Source organism: Oncorhynchus gorbuscha, linkage group LG02 (genome assembly GCF_021184085.1).
Source record: "Oncorhynchus gorbuscha isolate QuinsamMale2020 ecotype Even-year linkage group LG02, OgorEven_v1.0, whole genome shotgun sequence".
Lineage (NCBI taxonomy): Eukaryota > Metazoa > Chordata > Actinopteri > Salmoniformes > Salmonidae > Oncorhynchus > Oncorhynchus gorbuscha.
Window position 1 is genome coordinate 68,146,296 of NC_060174.1, and position 26,936 is coordinate 68,173,231.

General features: G+C 42.2%; 3 protein-coding genes across 8 annotated transcripts in view; all 3 read right to left on the minus strand.

Annotated features, from left to right (window-relative positions):
• The window catches only part of LOC124008017 (protocadherin gamma-C5-like), a 138,990-nt gene extending 119,331 nt beyond the window's left edge, over positions 1-19,659 (minus strand). For 3 of the 6 annotated variants that reach the window (XM_046319335.1, XM_046319229.1, XM_046319071.1), the window contains exon 1: positions 17,166-19,659. In XM_046319335.1, the coding sequence (XP_046175291.1) occupies positions 17,166-19,556 (2,391 nt within the window). In that variant the 5' untranslated portion in view covers positions 19,557-19,659. Of the gene's footprint in view, positions 1-9,096; positions 11,628-17,165 lie in introns of those variants that run through there. The other 3 variants (XM_046319327.1, XM_046319201.1, XM_046319041.1) reach the window with 1 other exon arrangement.
• Positions 2,365-4,905, minus strand: LOC123995327 (protocadherin gamma-A11-like). The gene has a single exon (XM_046298872.1). It carries the CDS (start codon positions 4,786-4,788, stop codon positions 2,365-2,367), a length of 2,424 nt encoding a protein of 807 aa, XP_046154828.1. The 5' UTR covers positions 4,789-4,905.
• LOC123995342 (protocadherin beta-16-like) lies at positions 5,617-8,152 on the minus strand. The gene has a single exon (XM_046298893.1). The coding sequence runs from the start codon at positions 8,038-8,040 to the stop codon at positions 5,617-5,619; it is 2,424 nt and encodes an 807-aa protein (XP_046154849.1). The 5' UTR covers positions 8,041-8,152.
• Positions 19,660-26,936: the final 7,277 nt, after the last annotated feature.

Here is a 26,936-nt window from a genome sequence, read left to right on the forward strand (position 1 = left end):
TCACCCCCGTGTCTCCGTTGATGGATATAAATGAGGACACCGGAACACCGTTCACATCACTAGGCAATAGAGAATAGACCACTGTGCCGTTCTGTCTCCAGTCTGGGTCTCTGGCAGTAACTGAACACATAGAGGAGCCAGGCTTGTTATTTTCAATCACATAGGCGCTGTAGGATTGTTCTTCAAACACAGGTGGATTGTCATTCACGTCTGACACAGATAAATGAATAGTCATTGAGGAGGACAAAGGTGGAGACCCCTCGTCAGTGGCGGTGATAGTTATGTTATATTCTGATATTATCTCACGGTCTAGTTCACCTGTTGTTATCAGAGAATAATAGTTTTTGATTGAGGGGTTTAATTTGAAAGGAACATTTTGTTGAATGGAGCAGCGGACCTGTCTATTTCCCTGTGAATCTTCATCTTGTACATTTATGATCCCTACCTCTGTTCCAGGTAACACATTCTCGGGGATGGGATTGTTAAAGGATTTGATCAATATCACCGGTGCGTTGTCATTTAGGTCAGTGATTTCTATCATTACCTTTGCATTGCCAGCTAAGCCAGACCCATCTTTAGCCTGGACACGCACTTCGTATTCTGTATTTTCTTCATAATCTATGGGACCCTGTACTTTCATCTCGCCGGTCTTTTTATCGATGGAAAACAGTTTAGCTGCTTTATCGGAAATACGACTGAACTCATATGATACTTCTCCATTTGCTCCTTCGTCTTCATCACTTGCACTAACTGCAACTACAACAGTCCCTGTTGGAGAATTTTCAGGCAAACGGACTTTATACACTGTCTGGCTAAACACTGGTTTATTATCGTTAGCATCCAACACAGTGACCTGTATAACTACAGTACCAGATCTCTGCGGAGTCCCACCATCAACAGCAGTAAGTAACAACGTCACCTCTTGTTGTTGTTCTCGATCCAGCTCTTTTTCTAACACTAACTCGCCATATTTTCCTCCGTCTGAGCTCGTTTGAACGTCCAAAATAAAATAGGCATTCCTCTCCAGTGAATAGCTTTGTATACCATTTAATCCTATGTCAGAGTCATGAGGTTCATCCAAGGGTATCGTGCGCCTTTGTCAGCAGATTCCTGAATTTCTAGATCAATACGTGCATTGGGAAACCGTGGTGAATTGTCATTTATATCTTGTATTTGTACAGTTATGCGATGTAATTCAAGAGGTTTTTCCAGCACAAGCTCGTATTTTAATGAACAAGTAACCTTCGGTCCACACAGCTCCTCCCTGTCTATTGTTTCAGCCACAATTAAGTCTCCGGTATTCACATTAATGTCACAGTAACGTTGACGACTGCCATCCATATCCAAACGAGCTTTACGACCTGAAAGTCTCTTAGCATCCAGCCCCAGATCCTTAGCTAGATTTCCGATCACAGATCCGCGTTTCATCTCCTCTGGAATAGAATAGCTCAAGTCTCCATTGCTGATGCGCATCAGGCAATGACAAAAAGCCAGGCGGAACAATAAGGTAAAAACCGAAGATCCCGTGTACCCCATTCTGGATGATCAAAACCAATTGTCAACATTAGAGTTCAAAACTAGTCGAACTGATACGGTATTGTAAGTGTGCAATATTAGGCTCTCAAAAGGAATAGCAAAACGATTGTTATCCGACTGCTCTTCGTTGAAAGTGATGCAATATCGCCTATTACTCTTTTGAATAATCCAATGGTGGGTGGAGAAAAGCATGCAATTTTATGTATGGTAAACAGCGACATCCTGAGTTCATACAGAGTACAGCAGTCACAATACACACAGGCCCACGTCATTTATCATCTTGGTCAATATTTCCCCAATCCTTGTGTTGTGCAAAGTATCACGAACGTTTCATGCATCTTAGCAAGAGAAGAGAGCAAAACCAATAGTTGTGCGCAATTAGCTCCTTTTGTAATCATATATTACAAGATAGGAAAAATAAATTCAATATTTCCATACTGTTGCCACAGTCTGATAATTCATGGTTGCCGAGTAACAACAACACATAGATAAGCTATATCAACGGTCCACATAAAATCCAACGATGCATAATCCATATTACTAACCAAACCCGGCAATTATATATCCACTATACTCTAAGGTAAAGTGATGGTTACGTCGCTGTCCACTAACCTGGTGCTGAAACGTGGAAAAGTAGGCAATGTTCTTAAAGAAAAATGTAGTAGGCAATGAGGATACTACAGGAAGGGAAATGAAAACACACTCCATGATTGGGAAAGTATCCCTAATTGTATACACACCAACAACGAAATAGAAAGAATATCCCTTGTGGAAAGGCATTAAAAAGTCCACTAACACACTAGGAAAGCAATTCTGATATCATAACTTTTAGTTCGGTCTTACCTCAATAGGCTCCCCTGCAGTGTTGAGTGCGATGATACTTCCTTCTAATAACTTTGTTGGGCTTCTCTTCAGTGTAAGATCAGCAGGCAGCGTGCTGTCATTGTAAGATCTGACAAACTTGAAGTCACTGGTGCGTGAGCCCGTTGTCAGGTATGCATCATAGTTATAAGAACTGCGCAGAGTTCCAGCTCCATCCACCTCTGCATAGTTGGGAGGGAAATAAGCGCTGGGAATGGCGACTGCTCCATCAAACAACATTCTAGGCTTTCTACTGCGGCAGAACCTCACGGCCAGAATGAGAATAATGAAAGTCAGGAAAAAGGTGGAGACAGAGACCAGTGCGATGATCAAATAGGAAGTAAGTTTGGAACTATCCTCATAAGTCATGTCTTTCAGTTCTGGAACTTCAGCCAAGTTATCTGATATGAGTAAATATACATCACAGGTTGTAGAGAGAGAGGGCTGTCCGTTATCGTTCACTGATATAACAAGGTTCTGTTTCATACTGTCAGATTCAGAAATGTCCCGCTCTGCCCTGATCTCTCCGCTGTGGAGAGCAATAGTGAAAAGTCCCGGATCAGTCGATTTAACGATGTGATATGAAAGCCACGCGTTTTGTCCAGAGTCAGCATCCACAGCTATCACCTTGGAAACCAGGGACCCCGCCAGAGCAGCTTTGGGGACCATCTCAGTCATCAAGGAGTTCCCTGCTGGAGCAGGGTATAATATCTGGGGAGAGTTATCATTCTCATCTGTTATGAAGACACTCACTGTCACGTTACTGCTGAGTGGAGGAGAACCATTGTCTCTGGCTACAACGTGGACTTTGAAGCTCCTAAACTTCTCATAATCAAATGATTTTACAGTATGGATCACCCCCGTGTCTCCGTTGATGGATATAAATGAGGACACCGGAACACCGTTCACATCACTAGGCAATAGAGAATAGACCACTGTGCCGTTCTGTCTCCAGTCTGGGTCTCTGGCAGTAACTGAACACATAGAGGAGCCAGGCTTGTTATTTTCAATCACATAGGCGCTGTAGGATTGTTCTTCAAACACAGGTGGATTGTCATTCACGTCTGACACAGATAAATGAATAGTCATTGAGGAGGACAAAGGTGGAGACCCCTCGTCAGTGGCGGTGATAGTTATGTTATATTCTGATATTATCTCACGGTCTAGTTCACCTGTTGTTATCAGAGAATAATAGTTTTTGATTGAGGGGTTTAATTTGAAAGGAACATTTTGTTGAATGGAGCAGTGGACCTGTCTATTTCCCTGTGAATCATCATCTTGTACATTTATGATCCCTACCTCTGTTCCAGGTAACACATTCTCGGGGATGGGATTGTTAAAGGATTTGATCAATATCACCGGTGCGTTGTCATTTAAATCAGTGATTTCTATCATTACTTTTGCATTGCCAGCTAAACCAGACCCATCTTTAGCCTGGACACGTACTTCGTATTCTGTATTTTCTTCATAATCTATGGGACCCTGCACTTTCATCTCGCCGGTCTTTTTATCGATGGAAAACAGTTTAGCTGCTTTATCGGAAATACGACTGAACTCATATGATACTTCTCCATTTGCTCCTTCGTCTTCATCACTTGCACTAACTGCAACTACAACAGTCCCTGTTGGAGAATTTTCAGGCAAACGGACTTTATACACTGTCTGGCTAAACACTGGTTTATTATCGTTAGCATCCAACACAGTGACGTGTATAACTACAGTACCAGATCTCTGCGGAGTCCCACCATCAACAGCAGTAAGTAACAACGTCACCTCTTGTTGTTGTTCTCGATCCAGCTCTTTTTCTAACACTAACTCGCCATATTTTCCTCCGTCTGAGCTCGTTTGAACGTCCAAAATAAAATAGGCATTCCTCTCCAGTGAATAGCTTTGTATACCATTTAATCCTATGTCAGAGTCATGAGGTTCATCCAAGGGGTATCGTGCGCCTTTGTAAGCAGATTCCTGAATTTCTAGATCAATACGTGCATTGGGAAACCGTGGTGAATTGTCATTTATATCTTGTATTTGTACAGTTATGCGATGTAATTCAAGAGGTTTTTCCAGCACAAGCTCGTATTTTAATGAACAAGTAACCTTCGGTCCACACAGCTCCTCCCTGTCTATTGTTTCAGCCACAATTAAATCTCCGGTATTCACATTAATGTCACAGTAACGTTGACGACTGCCATCCATATCCAAACGAGCTTTACGACCTGAAAGTCTCTTAGCATCCAGCCCCAGATCCTTAGCTAGATTTCCGATCACAGATCCGCGTTTCATCTCCTCTGGAATAGAATAGCTCAAGTCTCCATTGCTGATGCGCATCAGGCAATGACAAAAAGCCAGGCGGAACAATAAGGTAAAAACCGAAGATCCTGTGTACCCCATTCTGGATGATCAAAACCAATTGTCAACATTAGAGTTCAAAACTAGTCGAACTGATACGGTATTGTAAGTGTGCAATATTAGGCTCTCAAAAGGAATAGCAAAACGATTGTTATCCGACTGCTCTTCGTTGAAAGTGATGCAATATCGCCTATTACTCTTTTGAATAATCCAATGGTGGGTGGAGAAAAGCATGCAATTCTATGTATGGTAAACAGCGACATCCTGAGTTCATACAGAGTACAGCAGTCACAATACACACAGGCCCACGTCATTTATCATCTTGGTCAATATTTCCCCAATCCTTGTGTTGTGCAAAGTATCACGAACGTTTCATGTAGTTTAGCAAGAGAAGAGAGCAAAACCAATAGTTGTGCGCAATTAGCTCCTTTTGTAATCATATATTACAAGATAGGAAAAATAAATTCAATATTTCCATACTGTTGCCACAGTCTGATAATTCATGGTTGCCGAGTAACAACAACACATAGATAAGCTATATCAACGGTCCACATAACATCCAACGATGCATAATCCATATTACTAACCAAACCCGGCAATTATATATCCACTATACTCTAAGGTAAAGTGATGGTTACGGCGCTGTCCACTAACCTGGTGCTGAAACGTGGAAAAGTAGCCAATGTTCTTAAAGAAAAATGTAGTAGGCAATGAGGATACTACAGGAAGGGAAATGAAAACACACTCCATGATTGGGAAAGTATCCCTAATTGTATACACACCAACAACGAAATAGAAAGAATATCCCTTGTGGAAAGGCATTAAAAAGTCCACTAACACACTAGGAAAGCAATTCTGATATCATAACTTTTAGTTCGGTCTTACCTCAATAGGCTCCCCTGCAGTGTTGAGTGCGATGATACTTCCTTCTAATAACTTTGTTGGGCTTCTCTTCAGTGTAAGATCAGCAGGCAGCGTGCTGTCATTGTAAGATCTGACAAACTTGAAGTCACTGGTGCGTGAGCCCGTTGTCAGGTATGCATCATAGTTATAAGAACTGCGCAGAGTTCCAGCTCCATCCACCTCTGCATAGTTGGGAGGGAAATAAGCGCTGGGAATGGCGACTGCTCCATCAAACAACATTCTAGGCTTTCTACTGCGGCAGAACCTCACGGCCAGGATGAGAATAATGAAAGTAAGGAAAAAGGTGGAGACAGAGACCAGTGCGATGATCAAATAGGAAGTAAGTTTGGAACTATCCTCATAAGTCATGTCTTTCAGTTCTGGAACTTCAGCCAAGTTATCTGATATGAGTAAATATACATCACAAGTTGTTGATAGAGAGGGCTGTCCGTTATCTTTCACTGATATAACAAGGTTTTGCTTCATATCGTCAGATTCAGAAATGTCCCGCTGGGCCCTGATCTCTCCACTGTGGAGACCAACAGTGAAAAGTCCCGGATCAGCCGATTTCACGATGTGATATGAAAGCCACGCGTTTTGTCCAGAGTCGGCATCCACAGCTATCACCTTGGAAACCAGGGACCCCGCCAGAGCAGCTTTGGGGACCATCTCAGTCATCAAGGAGTTCCCTGCTGGAGCAGGGTATAATATCTGGGGAGAGTTATCATTCTCATCTGTTATGAAGACACTCACTGTCACGTTACTGCTGAGTGGAGGAGAACCATTGTCTCTGGCTACAACGTGGACCTTGAAGCTCCTAAACTTCTCATAATCAAATGTTCTCACAGCATGGATCACCCCCGCGTCTCCGTTAATGGAAAAATATGAGGACACCGGAACACCGTTGACATCACTGGGCAATAGAGAATAGACCACCGTGCCGTTCTGTCTCCAGTCTGGGTCTCTGGCAGTAACAGAACACACAGAGGAGCCAGGCTTGTTATTTTCAGTCACATAGGCGCTGTAGGATTGCTCCTCAAACACTGGTGGGTTGTCATTCACGTCTGACACAGATAAATGAATAGTCTTCGAGGAGGATAAAGGTGGAGACCCCTCGTCAGTGGCAGTGATAGTTATGTTATAATCTGAAATGTTCTCTCGGTCTAATTCACTAGTTGTTACCAAAGAATAGTAGTTTTTTATTGAGGGGTTTAGTTTGAAAGGAACATTTTGTTGAATGGAGCAGCGGACCTGTCTATTTCCCCCAGAGTCCTTATCCAATACATTAATGATGCCCACCTCTCTGCCAGGTAACAGGTTCTCTGGGATGGGATTGGTCAAGGATGTAAGAGATATCACTGGGGCGTTGTCATTAACATCTGTAATTTCTATGAATATTTTGGCAAAGGAAGTCAATCCCGAGCCATCTTTGGCTTTGATCCGCAATTCATGAATGGATTCTTCTTCAAAATCCATCTGTCCTGCTATCCTGATGTCTCCCGTTTTAGGGTCAAGAGAAAATATTTTATTTAATTCTTCTGAGATTGGTCCAAATCCGTACGTCACTTCTCCATTTGCCCCCTCGTCTGCATCGATGGCTGTTACAGTAACAACTAATGAACCTAATGGAGCATTTTCTGGTACACTGACCTTATAGACGTTCTGGCTAAACACTGGTGTATTATCGTTAGCATCCAACACAGTGACGTGTATGACTACAGTACCAGATCTCCGTGGAGTCCCACCGTCAACCGCAGTAAGTATTAATGTCACCTCCTGCTTTTGTTCTCGATCTAACTCTGTGTCTAACACAAGCTCACCATACTTTTCAGAACCTGGGTTGGTATGAACAGCCAGGCTAAAATGGTCGTTCCTTTGTAGTGTGTAGCTTTGAACAGCGTTCAGTCCTATATCTGCATCATGAGCCGGATTCACCGAAAATCGAGCGCCTTTGACTGCTGACTCTCGGATATCAAACGTAACGTTGTCTTCCCCAAATTGTGGGCTATTGTCATTAATATCTTCTACCTGTAAGATTATGTTATGTAATTCTAAAGGATTTTCCAGAACCATCTCGTATTTTAAGGTGCATGAAATCCTCCTACCGCAAAGCTGCTCCCTGTCTATTATTTCAGCGATGACCATATCACCATTATTCAGATTGATTTCACAATAACGCTTGCTGCTACCTTGAACATCTAAACGAGCTTTCCGATATACAAGTCGTTTTGCATCCAGTCCCAGATCCTTGGCTATATTTCCGACAACAGATCCGCGTTTCATCTCCTCCAGAACAGAATAGTTAACGTCTCCATAGCTGGTGTGCAGCAGGATAAGAAACAAAGGCAGTCCGAACATCGATGCAGAGAACGAGAATCCCTTGTATTCCATTTTCAGGAAACACAACTCATTCCAATTAGGCCGATTAGTGTGGTAGAAATCAGTGCTATCCAACCGAAGAAACGTTTACAACCAGCAGATCAAAATGCACCACGTTAAAATGTTAAGCAGGAGACTTTTACACTGCAATAATGATGTCCCCTCCCTCACTGGAAATGTCAAGAATGGGTGGAGAGATTAATTATAAAGCTACTGCTGGTGAATAGCGACACTCCGTGTAGTTTCATAAAACTGCAGAAAATAGTTGTGCAAGTCTCTCGCCAATTGTATGGAGAATAACTGCAACGCATAGGAAAACATGACGGGTTTAATTGTTTTTAAAGATACATAATGGGACCCCTCATATCAACAGAGGCAGACCATTTCAAAATGCAGGATTGTAAAAACACGAATCCCCCTTTGTGTTGCAGCCCATGTGAGTCAACATCTCAATCGAATGAGCAATGGGCAAAGTAGTCTGTCCATGTAGTCTTCAAAAGACCATGCCAATAAAGTAATTCCAAATATAATCACTGGAAAAGGGTTGTTTTAAAAACAGACCTTTCTTTCAAACATATTTGAGGGTAGTGGGTTCGATCCCCGGGACCATCCATACGTAGAATGTATGCACACATGACTGTAAGTCGCTTTGGATAAAAGCGTCTGCTAGATGGCATATATTATTATTATTATTATGTCTCTACCCATTACAGTTTTCGAAGGGGGAAAAAAGGCATTTAAAATCCGGCGTTTCTTTCAAACATAATCCACGTCTTTACCTATTGCAGTTTTTTAAGTGGTGCTGAAAAGTACCTACGTGTTTTACTAAATCACAGTAAAATGGGATGAAGACGGGAAAAAAATACATCCTCAGAGATTATCAGTGATGAAAATGGGACTGAATCAAATGACTGAAAGAGTACAGGAAACAAGACTGTTGTACTAATATTAGCCTCACACACAATAAAGTAAGCTACCGATAGTTTCATATGATGGACTATGCAAAACGGCTAAATAAACAAATAAAGCATTTTCGTTTATCACAATATCAAAGCTGTGAAATCTCACCTCGCACTCCCCCAAGGTGTTGAAAGTGATGATATTTTCTCCGAGAGGTTCATTTAGATTCTTCTTAAGTGTAACATCAACAGGCAGGGTGCTGTCATTGTAAGATCTGACAAACTTGAAGTCACTGGTGCGTGAGCCCGTTGTCAGGTATGCGTCATAATTGTAAGAACTGCGCAGAGTTCCAGCTCCATCCACCTCTGCATAGTTGGGAGGGAAATACGCGCTGGGAATGGCGACTGCTCCATCAAACAACATTCTAGGCTTTCTACTGCGGCAGAACCTCACGGCCAGGATGAGAATAATGAAAGTCAGGAAAAAGGTGGAAACAGAGACCAGACCAATGATCAAATAGGAAGTTAGTTTGGAACTATCCTCATAAGTCATGTCTTTCAGTTCTGGAACTTCAGCCAAGTTGTCTGATATGAGTAAATATACATCACAGGTTGTAGAGAGAGAGGGCTGTCCGTTGTCTTTCACTGATATAACAAGGTTCTGCTTCATACTGTCAGATTCAGAAATGTCCCGCTCTGCCCTGATCTCTCCGCTATGAAGACCAATAGTGAAAAGTCCAGAATCAATCGATTTCACGATGTGATATGAAAGCCACGCGTTTTGTCCAGAGTCGGCGTCCACAGCTATCACCTTGGAAACCAGGGACCCCGACAGAGCAGCTTTGGGGACCATCTCAGTCATCAAGGAGTTCCCTGCTGGAGCAGGGTATAATATCTGGGGAGAGTTATCATTCTCATCTGTTATGAAGACACTCACTGTCACGTTACTGCTGAGTGGAGGAGAACCATTGTCTCTGGCTACAACGTGGACTTTGAAGCTCCTAAACTTCTCATAATCAAATGCTCTCACAGCATGGATCACCCCCGTGTCTCCACTGATGGATAAAAATGAGGACACCGGAACACCGTTCACATCACTGTGCAATAGAGAATAGACCACCGTGCCGTTCTGTCTCCAGTCTGGGTCTCTGGCAGTAACAGAACACAAAGAGGAGCCAGGCGTGTTATTTTCAGTCACGTAGGCGCTGTAGGATTGTTCGTCAAACCTAGGAGGGTTGTCGTTCACGTCTGACACAGATACATGAATAGTCATTGAGGAGGATAAAGGTGGAGAACCCTCGTCAGTGGCAGTGATGGTTATGTTATAATCTGATATGATCTCACGGTCGAGTTCACTCGTTGTTACCAGAGAATAATAGTTTTTGATTGAGGGGTTTAATTTGAATGGAACATTTTGTTGAATGGAGCATCGGACCTGTTTATTCCCCTCAGAGTCTTTATCCTGAACGTTAATGATGCCCACCTCTGTTCCAGGTAACACATTCTCGGGAATTGGATTGGTCAGGGTTTTTATTAATATCACTGGTGCGTTGTCGTTTACGTCAGTAATATCTATCAGTACTTTTGTGTATGACACCAAACCTGCACCATCTTTGGCGAGGACGCGCAACTCATAAATGGGCTGCTTCTCATAATCTATCGGTCCAGACAGTATTATAACCCCAGTTTTACTATCGAGGTGAAACAAATTATTCAACTCCTCAGAAACTCGACCTAGATCATATGTTACCTCGCCATTTGCTCCCTCGTCTATATCAGTTGCGCGGACCGTATCTACTACAGTGCCCAACGGAGAATTTTCTGGTAGACTGACCTTATAAACGTCCTGGCTAAATACTGGAATATTGTCGTTAGCATCCAACACAGTGACGTGTATAACTACAGTACCAGATCTCTGTGGAGTCCCACCGTCAACCGCAGTAAGTAACAACGTCACCTCCTGCTTTTGTTCTCGGTCCAGCTCTTTCTCTAACACTAACTCACCGTATTTACCCCCATCTCGATTAGTATGAACATTCAAGACAAAATGGTCATTCCTTTGTAAAGAGTAGCTTTGAACTGCATTCTGACCTATATCTGCATCGTGGGCCTCATTAATGGGGAAACGTTCACCTTTACGAGCTGATTCCCTTATTTCCAATTTAATAACATCATCTGCAAACTGTGGTGAATTATCGTTCACATCCTGAATCTGAAGAGATATGCGATGCAATTCTAAAGGACTTTCAAGAACCATTTCATATTTGAGCCCACATGAAATCCTCGGACCGCAAAGCTGTTCCCTATCAATTCTTTCAGCGACAACAAGATCTCCCGAATTCAGGTTAATGTCACAGAAGTGTTTAGTTCCATCCTCTTCTAAACGAGCTTTTCGAGCCGACAGTCTCTTAGCATCCAAACCAAGATCCTTGGCTATATTTCCGACCACAGATCCGCGTTTCATCTCCTCTGGAATAGAATAGGTCATGTCGCCATTGCTGATGCGTATCAGAAATAGAACAAAAGCCAGATGGAGGACAAAAGCTGAAACTGTAAATCCAATGTAGCCCATTTTCGATGTAAAAAACGAAGATATTCCAATTACAAGGTGAAAAAGAGAATTATGCAATGTAGGCTACTACAAATATTGGCTAAGATAAATTACCCAACTGAAGAAATTAGGTCCTTTGGCCGACTGCTCCTCAGTGATAATGGCGCGGTAGGTTGTATCCGCCCTCTGAGTAATACATTAGCGGGTTGAGAAGTGTAGGCTGCCTAACTTTTCTTAGCTGGTGAACAGCGACATCCTGAGTCATTAAAAAAACAACACACAATAGTTTTCTATCTTATAATTATATATTCCTACAAATATGATGTAGCCTATACTTCAGTTAAATACTAAATAGTTAAACAGAAATATTGTAAAGTAATGCTTGTGTGATGTATGAACTCCTTTTCATGAATCGGAACAGTCCCATAAGGTAAAAGCATTGAGTTAACACTAGTCGCAAATTTCTCCTTTAAGCCAATTTAATGCACGGATTCCACTAGCTATCAACGTGTCCTCACTCAACAAACCAACATGTGGTGTTGTTCCGGTCTTCATTTGAGTTTGGCAGGACTTGAACTGATGTTAAAGTGAATGAAAAAAGTTTAGTCGCTGTCCACGTGCCTGGTGCTGAATTCAAGCGTTGCTGAATTATCAATGGGGATGTTTCAGAACGCGACAACGCAATAGGCTTACATCTCAATCTACTCCAATATATTTATTGTGAAATGAGAAATCAGAAAAATGAATAATAAAGTACCTATATGTCCATGTCAAGTTCTTATTTTTAAACGGATTTCATTTAAAAACTCAACATTGTCCTCCATTCAGGTGACTCTAAAACAGGGTAAGAAAATAGCTTAACCTACTGCATGTCAGAATTACTTTGGGCGAATACAACAACCAGACTTCCATAAAGACGAATAACAATTGCAGTGCCTGTTAAAGATATGAATCAGGATGCCAGAGACAAACTGTTTAAGCTTCTACCTAAATGATACTACTATCGATTTTTTTTTGTTGAACCTACATGGTGATGTAAAAAGACAAATCGAAAGATTTTGAGAATTGGTGTAGAGATCACAGCGATACACCAGCCTACTAAGAAATCCGGAAAAAATTATGCCTACACAGTACTAAATTTAAATAGGAAACCGAATGAAGTCTATAGGTTCTTTTGTTTGAATGTGTACTTCAAACTGTGAAAAACGAAGTGTAATTTAAACCAAAAAATAACATCCAACATCAGAACCTTGAGTATTTTTCCGATTACAGATCCGCGTTTCACCTGCTCTGGTATAGAATAGCTCACGTTTCCTTTGCTGGTGTGTATGAAGACAAGACAAAAAGAAAGACGAAAAGCTCTTTCAAAAAACGTACGGCCTTTGTAGACCATCTTCAATGTCTAATAGCAATTAAGGCCAATTGCCCACAATCAATAGCCAAACGGAAGAAAGATTACGTCTAACCGCTGTTCAGTGATCAATGGTAATGCGACCCGCTGTATGGAGCCTACTCCCCCGTAGTAGGTGGAGGTATATAGTTAACTGTACTTAGCTGGTGGAAAGCGACATCATGAGTCTATCAGAAAAACAGCATGCTCGTAGGCTAATATTGTTTTCCATGTGTCCTTCTTAGAATGTATCATATTCTCCAAACGCAGACGAAAACATGAAAGATATAGGCTTCAAATCAGTGGTAACCTCATCGTGACATGATCATGAGAAGACATGGATGAGGTACGCTATTAAGAGAAACGAACACAATATGCCTAAATAGTCACACAATAAGCCATTAGTAGACTAGTTGCAAACATGTATTTTTCCTGGATAATCAAATATTTCAACCATCATGAAAACTGTCGATTTCACTATGGATGTTTCGTTAGTCATCAAAATAACGCTAATTCTTTCGCATTCTATCTTTGAGTTTTCGACCGTTAGACTTCAGGAGACTAAAACAGTCACCTCGGTGTCCACTGGTCCGGTGCTGAAATGGAGGCGACTGCAAAAAAACGGTAGGCAATGGGGATTTTAATGCACAACGCCGAACACACATCCTAACAATATGTAATCAAGTTTCAAAATACATTCAAAACTCTTTCTAGGTCAATAAAATCCATTTATTATAAAATGCCTGATTCCTTTTCAAAAGTAGTCTAAACCATGTTTTCCTATCTCCATCAAGCTTTGTTGTCAACTCCAAGAGAACATCTGTGAAGAAACCATCACAGGCATGCTCAACTAAAAGCAACCGAAACCGCGTTGCTTGTTTTAATTATAGGAAACCAAAGCACAAACAAACAAGGAGCAAACTGCTTCCATCAAATCAAACCCGTAGTGAATTACTCCTCAAGAGAAGAGAAGAAACAGCGAGCACCTTTAAAACTCAACCAATCAATCAAAACAATGAGTGGATAAATTCCACATTGTACCCTACTAAGATGTTATCATCTAAAACGAGTATAGACCTATTGTTTCTATAGGATGGCAGAAGCCATTAAGGCCCAGAATGTATTTTCATCTTGCATAACCCATTCTCACATAATGAAACAACTCACATACAAACCGTGGTATCTCAGATGAGCGAAGGCTTACCTCATTAGCCTCTCCTGCAGTGTTGAGCGTGGTGATACTCCCTTCTAATAATGTATCTGGACATCTTGTTAGTGTCTGGTCAGCAGGCAGCGTGCTGTCATTGTAAGATCTGACAAACTTGAAGTCACTGGTGCGTGAGCCCGTTGTCAGGTATGCGTCATAGTTATAAGAACTGCGCAGAGTTCCAGCTCCATCCACCTCTGCATAGTTGGGAGGGAAATACGCGCTGGGAATGGCGACTGCTCCATCAAACAACATTCTAGGCTTTCTACTGCGGCAGAACCTCACGGCCAGGATGAGAATAATGAAAGTCAGGAAAAAGGTGGAAACAGAGACCAGACTAATGATCAAATAGGAAGTTAGTTTGGAACTATCCTCATAAGTCATGTCTTTCAGTTCTGGAACCTCAGCCAAGTTATCTGATATGAGTAAATATACATCACAGGTTGTAGAGAGAGAGGGCTGTCCGTTATCTTTCACTGATATAACAAGGTTCTGCTTCATACTGTCAGATTCAGAAATGTCCCGTTGTGCCCTGATCTCTCCGCTGTGGATACCAACAGTGAAAAGTCCCGGATCAGTCGATTTCACGATGTGATATGACAGCCAAGCGTTCTGTCCAGAGTCAGCATCCACAGCTATCACCTTGGAAACCAGGGACTCCGCCAGAGCAGCTTTGGGGACCATCTCAGTCATCAAGGAGTTCCCTGCTGGAGTAGGGTATAATATCTGGGGAGAGTTATCATTCTCATCTGTTATGAAGACACTCACAGTCACGTTACTGCTGAGTGGAGGATAACCATTGTCTCTGGCTACAACGTGGACTTTAAAGCTCCTAAACTGCTCATAATCAAATGGTCTCACTGCGTGGATCACCCCTGTGTCTCCGTTAATGGATACAAATGAGGACACCGTAGCACCGTTGACCTCACTGGGCCATAGAGAATAGACCACCGTGCCGTTCTGTCTCCAGTCTGGGTCTCTGGCGGTAACAGAACACATAGATGAGCCCGGCTTGTTATTTTCAGTCACGTAGGCTTTGTAGGATTGTTTGTCAAACACAGGTTGGTTGTCATTCACATCAGAAACAATTAACGTAATAGTTTGAAATGAGGACAGTGGAGGATGTCCTTCATCGGTTGCAATAAGAGTGATGTTGTATTCTGACTGTGTCTCACGATCCAATTCCACAGCAGTTATTAGGGAAAGGTGTTTTTTGATTGACGGGGACAATTTGAAGTATGTGTTCTGCTCAATAGAACATCTTACTTTGCCATTGGACTCAGAATCTCTGTCCTGTACATAAATGAAGGCGACCTCTGTACCGGTTGGTGAGTTTTCTGGCAATGGTGATTTGAATGACTTAATAAGTATGACTGGGGCGTTGTCATTAATATCAGCGACGTCGACAATTACTTTACATGAAGCAGCCTGACCTGCTCCATCTTTAGCTTTAACTCGCAGTTCAAATGACGACGTATCTTCAAAATCTATCATTGATTTTATTTTAATCTCTCCACTTCTTGGATCAATAGAGAAAGTATTTTTTGTTTTGATAGAAATATGACTAAATTCATATGTAACGTGTCCATTCGCCCCTTCATCTGCATCGCTGGCCCTGACAGTGACCACGGCAGTACCCAATGGAGCGTTTTCAGGGACACTCACCTTATAAATAGACTGCGTAAATACAGGGACATTATCATTAGCATCTAGTACCCGGACCTGTATAACCACTGTGCCAGATTTCTGTGGCTTTCCGCCATCATAAGCTGTCAGAATAAGTGATAGTTCGTCCTGTTTTTCGCGGTCTAGTTCATGCTCTAGTACAATCTCTGCATATTTACCCGTATCAGCACTTGTGTGAACAGACAAGGTGAAATGTTCATTTGCCGATAGAGTATAACCCTGAACTGAATTGACTCCCGTATCTGTGTCGAGGGCCTCATCAATGGAAAATCGCTCTCCTTTATTGGCCGATTCTCGGATCTCTAATTTGATTACTTCATTGGGAAATGTTGGGAAATTGTCGTTAACATCTTCGATTTCAAGTGTGACACGGTGCAACTCTAGAGGGTTTTCCAAAAAGAAGTCAAAATGCAAAGCACACGACGGCCTTTGTCCGCACAGCTCCTCTCTGTCCATCCGCTCGTTCACAATCAAATCTCCAGTCTTCTGGTTAATGTCGCAGTATGGTGTACTACCTTCGAATTCGATCCTTGGTCTTCTGGTGGACAGTGTTTTTACATCGATGCCCAAATCCTGAGAAAATCTCCCAACCACAGAACCTCGTTTAATTTCTTCTGCAATGGAATAGCGAATATCCCCGACACACTGATGGACGGTCAATAATAGGAAGACAAAGGTGGTCCATCGCCCTCGCCTCAATATGGAACCTCTTTTATATTCCATAATAAAATTCAGATTAATCAAATGATCCCAAACCTCTTAGTATAGGCTATATATACAAAAACGTCTGCAAATATGACCTCTACCTTGGTAAGGGTATCCAACGCGAAAGGCTTTAAGCAAGAAAGCAGTCACCACACAAAATATAACGACGAATTGGGGGCATGAGTGGGTGGGTTTCGATCTGTAGTTTTGCTTTTGTAAGGCAACAGCGACCCGCTGTGTTACATATCAACATTGACTAAATAAAGGAACGATTTCATTACCAGTATAGGACATCGGATGCCTAGCCATGCTGTAGGCTAATGTGTAATATGCATAATCAAATTAACACTATGTGAAGCTAAATTGATCTAATCATCATATTCTTAAGCCTATAAGAAGTCCCATGGTGATGTCATGATGAATACAGACATGCTGTAAACAGAAAACAACAGGGACAAAGTCATAATGGGGGAAATAGGCCTACAATTATGCAGAATTTCAAACGAAATGCTGAAATTGTACGCTGTAGACCGAGGGTTTTGAAAGGCTGTTCAGAGTAAAAAAAGTTTGATCAACCGTTTGCACAATTAAAAACAATGAAGCAAGATATGTAAGTAACATTTATAGGAAAGCAATCATGCTTTTGGGCTCAAATTAAATGACAACAACCAGTACTAGCACAAATATTTACAATCCTACCTCTTTCAAGTCCTTGGTGTCCACTAACGAATCTTGAGCTTTGCTTTCTTTCCTCAGTGTCTGGTCAGCAGGCAGCGTGCTGTCATTGTAAGATCTGACAAACTTGAAGTCACTGGTGCGTGAGCCCGTTGTCAGGTATGCGTCATAGTTATAAGAACTGCGCAGAGTTCCAGCTCCATCCACCTCTGCATAGTTGGGAGGGAAATACGCGCTGGGAATGGCGACTGCTCCATCAAACAACATTCTAGGCTTTCTACTGCGGCAGAACTTCACGGCCAGAATGAGAATAATGAAAGTCAGGAAAAAGGTGGAAACAGAGACCAGACTAATGATCAAATAGGAAGTTAGTTTGGAACTATCCTCATAAGTCATGTCTTTCAGTTCTGGAACTTCAGCCAAGTTATCTGATATGAGTAAATATACATCACAGATTGTAGAGAGAGAGGGCTGTCCGTTATCTTTCACTGATATAACAAGGTTCTGCTTCATACTGTCAGATTCAGCAATGTCCCGCTGTGCCCTGATCTCTCCGCTGTGGACACCAACAGTGAAAAGTCCCGGATCAGTCGATTTCACGATGAGATATGACAGCCAAGCGTTCTGTCCAGAGTCAGCATCCACAGCTATCACCTTGGAAACCAGGGACCCCGCCAGAGCAGCTTTGGGGACCATCTCAGTCATCAAGGAGTTCCCTGCTGGAGCAGGGTATAATATCTGGGGAGAGTTATCATTCTCATCTGTTATGAAGACACTCACTGTCACGTTACTGCTGAGTGGAGGAGAGCCATTGTCTCTGGCTACAACATGGACCTTAAAGCTCCTAAACTGCTCATAATCAAATGCTCTCACAGCGTGGATCACCCCCGTGTCTCCGTTAATGGATAAAAATGAGGACACCGGAACACCGTTGATCTCACTGTGCAATAGAGAATAGACCACCGTGCCATTCTGTCTCCAGTCGGGGTCTCTGGCAGTAACAGAACACATAGAGGAGCCAGGCTTGTTATTTTCAGTCACATAGGCGTTGTAGGATTGTTCTTCAAACACAGGTGGGTTGTCATTTATATCAGAAATGTGGAAACTCAAAATAACACTTGACGACAATGACGGCGTTCCTCCATCCGTTGCTATTATGGTGACGTCATATTCAGAGATTTGCTCTCGATCCAGAGGGGCGCTGCTTATTAAGGTAAAGTAGTTTTTAATTGAGGATTGGAGTTTAAAAGGTAGGTTTTCCGCAATGTTGCACTTCACTCTGCTGTTCTCTCCATGGTCCTGATCCTTTACATTAATAACAGCTATTTCAATGCCCGCTGGGATGTTCTCTGGAATCGGATTGGTGACTGATTTCACAGTTATTGTGGGTGCATTGTCATTTATGTCAGATATTTCAACGAGGACTTTGCAGTGTCCGGCCTGCCCCCCACCATCCTCCGCCTGTATCTCCACTTCATAAGAGGAGGCCTTTTCGTGGTCAAGCTCGCCAATTGCAGTAATCTCCCCACTGTTTTGGTCAATATTGAATAAACGCTTTGTGTTTTCAGACGCATGATTAATGTAATATGTAATGTGACCATTCGCACCCTCATCTTTATCAGTTGCGCTTACCTTGAGCAGGGAGGTACCTTGTGGTGAATTTTCAAAAACGGTTACCGTATACACAGCTTGCGAAAATATTGGACCGTTATCATTTACATCAATTACGAGAATATTTATTGCAACACTACCAGACCGAAGTGGATTCCCCCCGTCAATTGCCGTTAGCATTAGATAATGTTCTCCTTCCTTCTCTCGGTCGAGAGTATTTTGCAAAACAATTTCAATATACCTTTCTTTGCTGATTTTTGCATCTAAAACAAAATAACCATTTTGACCAAGCACATAGCTTTGAACGGAGTTAATGCCTACATCTAAATCTCGAGCAGAAGCTATTTTATATCTACTGCCTGTTGTTGCAGATTCGCTTATTTCCAGTTTGATTAAATCCTTGGGGAAAAGAGGTGCGTTGTCATTTATGTCCTGTATTTCCAGCCCAATATTGTGCAGCTCCAAAGGATTTTCCAGGATGAACTCAAAATGCAAGATACAGGGTGAGGTAGTTTCACAAAGCGTATCCCTGTCGATTCTCTCGAGAACAATGAGATCTCCGGAGTCCAAGTCTACTCCACAGTACCGTTTCTCTCCCTGGTAATCAACTCGGGCCTTCCGAACCCTCAGTCGCTTAACATCCAAACGAAGGTCACTACTTAAGCTCCCGATTACATGTTTTGTCTTCGTCTCCTCTGGAACAGAATATCGAATGTCCGCAAAAGAGGCCCACACAATAGCAAGCAAAAGCATAGCACATTGCAAACGCCATTTAGATCCGCATGATGTAGTAGATACCGACATATTCACTTATGGCAATCGCATAAACATGAACAATTATATAAATAAGCCCAGTATTGACAAAGAAAAACAAAGGCCAATGGTCTATTTTACAGTACTCCGTGTTATGCTCCGCAAGGAAATGGCTGTGTGGATAAATCCTGCTCATATAGCTCATAACGAAATGGGAGTGTTCTAAAAACACACAGCATAGAGTTGGCGAGGAGCGACGCCATGAGGCTACAGGAAAAAACGCAAGAGCGATTGGTGTACAGTCTCTGTCTACATGGCCAGTACAACTGAATCTAGACGCCGTGCAGCATTTAAATGTGAAATAATACGTTAGAGGGGCCTACTCCATTATGTTTGAGTGCATTTTACAATCTGACGTTTTATTAGAAGACACCGGACCATTAATTCGTAGACTACTTAGATTAGTTTGCCCTAGCCGTAGCTTCTAACTGCAAACAGCCCGTCAGATAAGACTCCGCTCGCAGTGCAGCAGAGGGAGAACCATTTCAGCACCGTGGACAGCGGCAGCTGAGCAAACGCTGGATAAAGGGAAAGGAAGGTTGGACCGAATAAACACAGTGGGCAGTGACAACAACAGAACCACATAGAAAACAGTTACATCAACCACAACAGCATCAGTACAACATGAAAGCATGGTTTCTTAGATGAACACAATCCCTTACTGCTGCATGCGTTCTAATCCCCAGCTCTATGTTCAGATCTAATTTGGTCAAGGTATGCAGGTTGTACAACCCATCTCATAAAGAAGTTAGCATGAAGCTATCTGCAGTCGCATCACTGCCACATACAGTTAACTGCCAAAATAAAGGAAACACCAACATAGAGTATCTTAGGGCGTTGGAACACCAGGAGCCAGAACAGCTTCAATGCACCTTAGAACAGATTATACAAGTGTCTGGAACTCTATTGAAGGAATGCGACGGCCATTCTTCCACAATAAATGACGTATTTAGTTCTTTTGTTGATGGTAGTGGAAACCGCTGTCTCAGGCACTGCTCCAGAATCTCCCATAAGTGTTCAATTGGGTTGAGATCTGGTGACTGACACACACACACACACACACACACACACACACACACACACACACACACACACACACACACACACACACACACACACACACACACACACACACACACACACACACACACACACACACACACACACTGGCGTGTACTTCTCTGCATCCCTGCAAATATCTGGGAAACATATTGAACGGAATGTGAGTCTAATTCCATATATTTAGTTAATGCTTGTTTTTCTAGGCATGCCAGCGAAGATAGTTAGACATAAGAGTTTCAAGTTTGGGGAAGCACATTTTCACCATATAATAAAGCATTCCGTGCATCATCGCATTTGCAACCCATTTGCAAACTTATGTAAGATAACCCACTATTCCAAATGAGATGAGTAGATGACCACGTTAACACCAAAATGTGACAAAAGCAAAAAACATTGTAATGCATCTTAACTTAAAGCAACACAAAATCAGAGTTGAAATGCAGTTGATTCTTCATTGGCACCTAAATTATGGAGTCAGAGCACCGCTATTTACAACACTCACGTAAATAAAGCATGTCCTTCGATGGTCATAACACAACTGGTTTGAAGTGTAACTTTTCCTGAATTAATTGAATCGAAATTATGTCTTGGTTGAGCTGCCATGGTGAGTTGACACAGTGAAGAAAACACAAATCAATCTACAGACAAACCATTACGGCGAGTAACTCATCACTACAGCCTATGCATGTTTTGGTGAATGCAGCAGCTGAACTACTGGGCTAACAGCAGCTAACCTTGTTTTGTAATGTTTATGTTGTTTTATTGGCCTAGATTAGAAGACGTACATTTCATATTGTCAACATACTGTAATGAAACAGGCAGGGAGTGCGGCTCGAACCATCAGCCTTTTGGTGCGAAGCCCAGCATATTATTCGACAAAGGACTGTGCCACAATAGTAAGCTTGAGTGGCAGAGTCGTTATTCACGCTCATAAATAGGTCACTGCAATACTATGGACGAAACTTTTGTTTGCTGTTTGGAAGCCTGAAACATTCTAGCTAGCTACTAATTCGAATACATCCGCTGAGCAAAATTAGATGACACGAACAATTATCGTTAATAAATTATATTTTTTATTACAGGTTTGCATGAGCCGATATACAACCATAAAACGGTATCAAACAAAGCTGTACATGCTCACCAGACATTCAGGCAAGATATTCCTGCTTGGAGTGCAACGTGGCGCAGTTAACCGCGCCTTGAGAAAGGTTCCGCCTGACGCTGCATTCAAGGAGCATTTGTTTTCGTCTATCCGAAGGTAGGTTCGGCTGTGAGAAGACTACTCTAAAGGTATGCTTTGTTTAGAGTAATAGTTATGGCGTGCTTTATGCTAAGTGGTGAAATGCTGTTGAATTGATTAAGTAACAATTTGGGTTGATGCCTATACAGTACAGTAGGAGAAGAAATAGCCCAAAAAATAAACACCTCTCTGTTTTTCAGTCTGTTGCACATTATGTACACACACACACACACACACACACACACACACACACACACACACACACACACACACACACACACACACACACACACACACACACACACACACACACACACACACACACACACACACACACACACACACACACACACACACACACACACACACACACACACACACACACACACATTCAGATGTATATTAACAACAGTGTGTGAAAACCTTGTGAAGACTTACAGAAAACGTTTGATCTCTGTCATTGCCAACAAAGGGTATATAACAAAGTATTGAGATAAACTTTTGTTATTGACCAAATACTTATTTTCCACCATAATTTGCAAATAAATTTATTAAATATCCTACAATGTGATTTTCTGGATTTTTTTCTCATTTTGTCTGTCATCGTTGAAGTGTACCTATGATGAAAATTACAGGCCTCTCTCATCTTTTTAAGTGGGAGAACTTGCACAATTGGTGGCTGACTCAATACTTTTTTGCCCCACTGTAAACACACAGAATCATCAGCACTGACAGTTAACACTCCCAATTGCATGATAAATGAGGTTGCATGTCATCTCATTTCAGCTTGTTAGTGAGCACAGACACTCTCTACCACATTTCCACTGTATTACAGCAGCTAATTGACTGCAAATCCGACATTGATGATGGAGTGTTTCAAAAAAACTCCCCTGACACCTTACCAGTCACTGACTTCAGTGCTGATGTCTTTGATGAGCATCATTCCATTCCATTGACCCCCCCCCCATATGGACAGACAGATAAAAGGCTAATGCAGCTAATTTGACTGAATGTCACCCAGAACTCCATCCTCCTCATCTGCCTTGGCATACCAGCAGCAGGCACTGGATGCTTTAACTTCTCCATCAGTCATATACTTCCAGATACCTGAATTGGTCTGTTTTAAAGGAGGCTCTATTCCCTTAAAACAGGCCACTTTAGGGATCTTGTGTGTGTGTGTGTTCAAGGACAAACAGCTGGCATGTGTGGTGGTGCATTAGAAATGGCCTTACGGTGACACTGGCCTCTTGGATCTGCTGAGTTTGCCCTTGGGATTGAGTCAGCGGGGTTGTGAGAGGTCAATATCAGTCTCCGTCCTGCGTCTTCAATTACCACACAGCCAGCCTGGGGCTCAACCAGAGTAACATGGATGTTTATACGCATGATAACACAATGTTCCAGGGATACATTATATTAATTATTGTAGAACAAAGAAACAGACACACACACACACAAACACACATTCACACACAGTTGATTTCTTTTGTTGTTATCAAATCTGTCAGTTTTATTTTTATATAATTTGAAATCTACATTTCTGAGAGTAGCAATGTCTGCTCTAAACACTAACAGGAATGGTATGGCTAAATTCCAAAACACTAACAGTAATGGTATGGCTAAATCTCAAAACACTATGAGTGAAGCAGCCTGTGAATGATTTTACTCCCAGACAGCATGGCTGGGTACTCATCCAGGCAAGCCCAGGGGGACGAGGCAGAAATAGCGGCACTGCTTCAGCTCATTCAGGGCCTGGTAAACACTTTACCCCGACCAACAGTCAGACTGTCTCCTTCAATCCAGACCCTTTATATGACCCCTATAATGAAATGTCCTCTTCTTACCTTTCTGACCTTATGTTATCACAGTCTATTCTCCTCTTCCTCTTGACTAAGTAAGTGTTTTTATTGACGAGGTTGCCATTGCCGTTATGATGAAAATGGTATTATATCTTTGAACAAATAAGAGCTGACATGTCCTGATGACACGGGACATATCTCCGTGTCTGTCTGCATGCTGTGTCTCTGTCAATCACATTCTAACACTTAATGTCATCGTCGATGCCGAGAATCAAAGGGGACAATGTCATTCCTGCGTATCCATGGAAACCATCCCCTATATCACGCAAAGGATGTGTACGAGATGTGAATTCTCTCTCTCCCTCTATTTGGGCCCTTGAAGTCTTGCCAGCTCCACTCAGACTGCAGTACAGGTCTACAGAGCAAGAGCAGAACGAAACACTCCAAGAGCCAGAAGAGCACTGGGACTGGCAGCACAAGGCCTTCTGAATAAACTCTATCACTCCTCTGGATTCATCAGGAATATTTCTGCCAACACAGTACTCACACAAGGGCACTTTATGTCATGATGGTGAGGGGCAATGTTGCCCAAGGTTTACTGGGGATTTCTGTGTGCTGTGATGGTTCATGAGTCTTTTTAATCAGGAGAGAGTAAGATGAGACATGCAGTAGTTTATCCATTTGCTTAAATGACTGAAATGAGCCAGACAAGGTTTTGAATGAAGTTCTTCTCGTTCTGACAAGGAGAGCCCTGTCAGCCAGCACAGATGTATAGTTTATCAGAGAGCTGTCTCCTGCCAGTAAAAAATAAATAACTCAATGTGATGTGTTATCTAACCCAGCTGAGAGTCCTTTTTGGGTCTGGGCCTCTCGCTCGCTCTTATCTGCAGGCCTGGTCAGGATTGCCCCTAGTACTATACACCTGATCCCACTAATCAAAGGTTTGATGGTGAGTTGATTAGTGGAATTAGGTGTGTAATGCTCGGGGGAAACCTAAAATGTACACGACCGTTCAAAAGTTCGGGGTCACTTAGAAATGTCCTTGTTTTTGAAAGAAAAGCACATTTTTTTGGTCCATTAAAATAACATGAAATTGATCAGAAATACAGTGTTAACATTGTTATTCTTGTAAAGGGCAATTGTAGTTGGAAATGGCAGATTTTTAATGGAATATCTACATAGGCGTACAGAGGCCCATTATCAGAAACCATCACTCCTGCGTTCAAACGGCACGTTGTGTTATCTAATCCAAGTTTATCATTTTAAAAGGCTAATTGATCATTAGAAAACCATTTTGCAATTATGTTGCAGAGCTGAAAACGGTTGTGCTGATTAAAGAACCAATAAAACTGTCCTTCTTTAGACTATTTGAGTATCTGGAGCATCAGCATTTGTGGGTTTGATTAGAGGCTCAAAATGGCCAGAAACAAAGTACGTTCTTTTGAAACTGGTCAGTCTATTCTTGTTCTGAGAAAATAAGGCTATTCCACGCGAGAAATTGTCAAAAAATTGAAGATCTCGTACAATGCTGTGTACTACTCCCTTCACAGAACAGCACAAACTGTCCCTGTCACATGAGTTGACGCTGGAGAGATGAAGCAGGTACGGGGAGTAACATTTAAGAAATAATGGACATAAAACAAGACAGGAACAACGTCAGCAAACAGAAAACACAGACAAAAACAATCATTGTAGCAGAGGGGAACAGAGCAGGGAACTGACAAATATAGGGGAGGAAATAAACAGGTGATAAAGGAGTCCAGGTGAGTCCAATAACGCTGAAGCGAGTGACGAGTGAGGGCAGGTGAGCGTGATGCAAGGCAATCTGGCGCCCTCAAGCGCCAGGGGGAGGGAAGAGCGGGAGCAGATGTGACAGTCTCTAACCAGAATAGAAGGAGAAGTGGAAGGCCCCGGTGCACAACTGAGTGAGAGGACAAGCACATTAGAGTGTCTAGTTTGAGAAACAGACGCCTCACAAATCCTTGACTGGCAGCTTCATTAAATAGTACCCACAAAACACCAGTCTCAACATTAACAGTGAAGAGACGATTCCGGGATGTTGGCCTTCTAGGCAGAGCTGCAAAGAAAAACAAGGACATTTCTAAGTGACCCCAAACTTTTGAACAGTAGTTTAGGTCCACAGGACCATGGGACCATTATTCTGATTCAACTTTTTAAAGAAATTTGCTCTTGTTAGTTGAGAGGGCTGGTTGTGTATAATGTGCTGTTGCTGAGGGTTGTCAGGTATTAGACTCAGGGGTTTTTGTGTGTCTCTCTCTGCAGTCCATTCTTTCTCCAGTCCATTCTTTATGCAGTCCATTCTTTCTCCAGTCCATTCTTTCTCCAGTCCATTCTTTCTCCAGTCCATTCTTTCTCCAGTCTATTCTTTCTCCAGTCCATTCTTTCTCCAGTCTTTTCTTTCTCCAGTCTTTTCTTTCTCCAGTCTTTCTTTCTCCAGTCCATTCTTTCTCCAGTCCATTCTTTCTCCAGTCCATTCTTTCTCCAGTCTTTTCTTTCTCCAGTCTTTCTTTCTCCAGTCTATTCTTTCTCCAGTCTTTTCTTTCTGCAGTCTTTTCTTTCTCCAGTCCATTCTTTCTCCAGTCTTTTCTTTCTCCAGTCCATTCTTTCTCCAGTCTTTTCTTTCTCCAGTACATTCTTTCTGCAGCCCATTCTTTCTCCAGTCCATTCTTTCTGCAGTCTTTTCTTTCTGCAGTCCATTCTTTCTCCAGTCCATTCTTTCTCCAGTCCATTCTTTCTCCAGTCTTTTCTTTCTCCAGTCCATTCTTTCTCCAGTCTTTTCTTTCTCCAGTCCATTCTTTCTGCAGTCTTTTCTTTCTCCAGTCCATTCTTTCTCCAGTCTTTTCTTTCTCCAGTCCATTCTTTCTCCAGTCTTTTCTTTCTCCAGTCCATTCTTTCTCCAGTCCATTCTTTCTGCAGTCTTTTCTTTCTCCAGTCCATTCTTTCTCCAGTCTTTTCTTTCTCCAGTCCATTCTTTCTCCAGTCCATTCTTTCTCCAGTCCATTCTTTCTCCAGTCTTTTCTTTCTCCAGTCCATTCTTTCTCCAGTCCATTCTTTCTGCAGTCTTTTCTTTCTCCAGTCCATTCTTTCTCCAGTCTTTTCTTTCTCCAGTCCATTCTTTCTCCAGTCTTTTCTTTCTCCAGTACATTCTTTCTGCAGCCCATTCTTTCTCCAGTCCATTCTTTCTGCAGTCTTTTCTTTCTGCAGTCCATTCTTTCTCCAGTCCATTCTTTCTCCAGTCCATTCTTTCTCCAG

Coding starts and splice junctions, on each gene's coding strand:
- LOC123995327 (XM_046298872.1), bottom strand. CDS start 4,788: ATGGGGTACACAGGATCTTCGGTTTTTACCTTATTGTTCCGCCTGGCT.
- LOC123995342 (XM_046298893.1), bottom strand. CDS start 8,040: ATGGAATACAAGGGATTCTCGTTCTCTGCATCGATGTTCGGACTGCCT.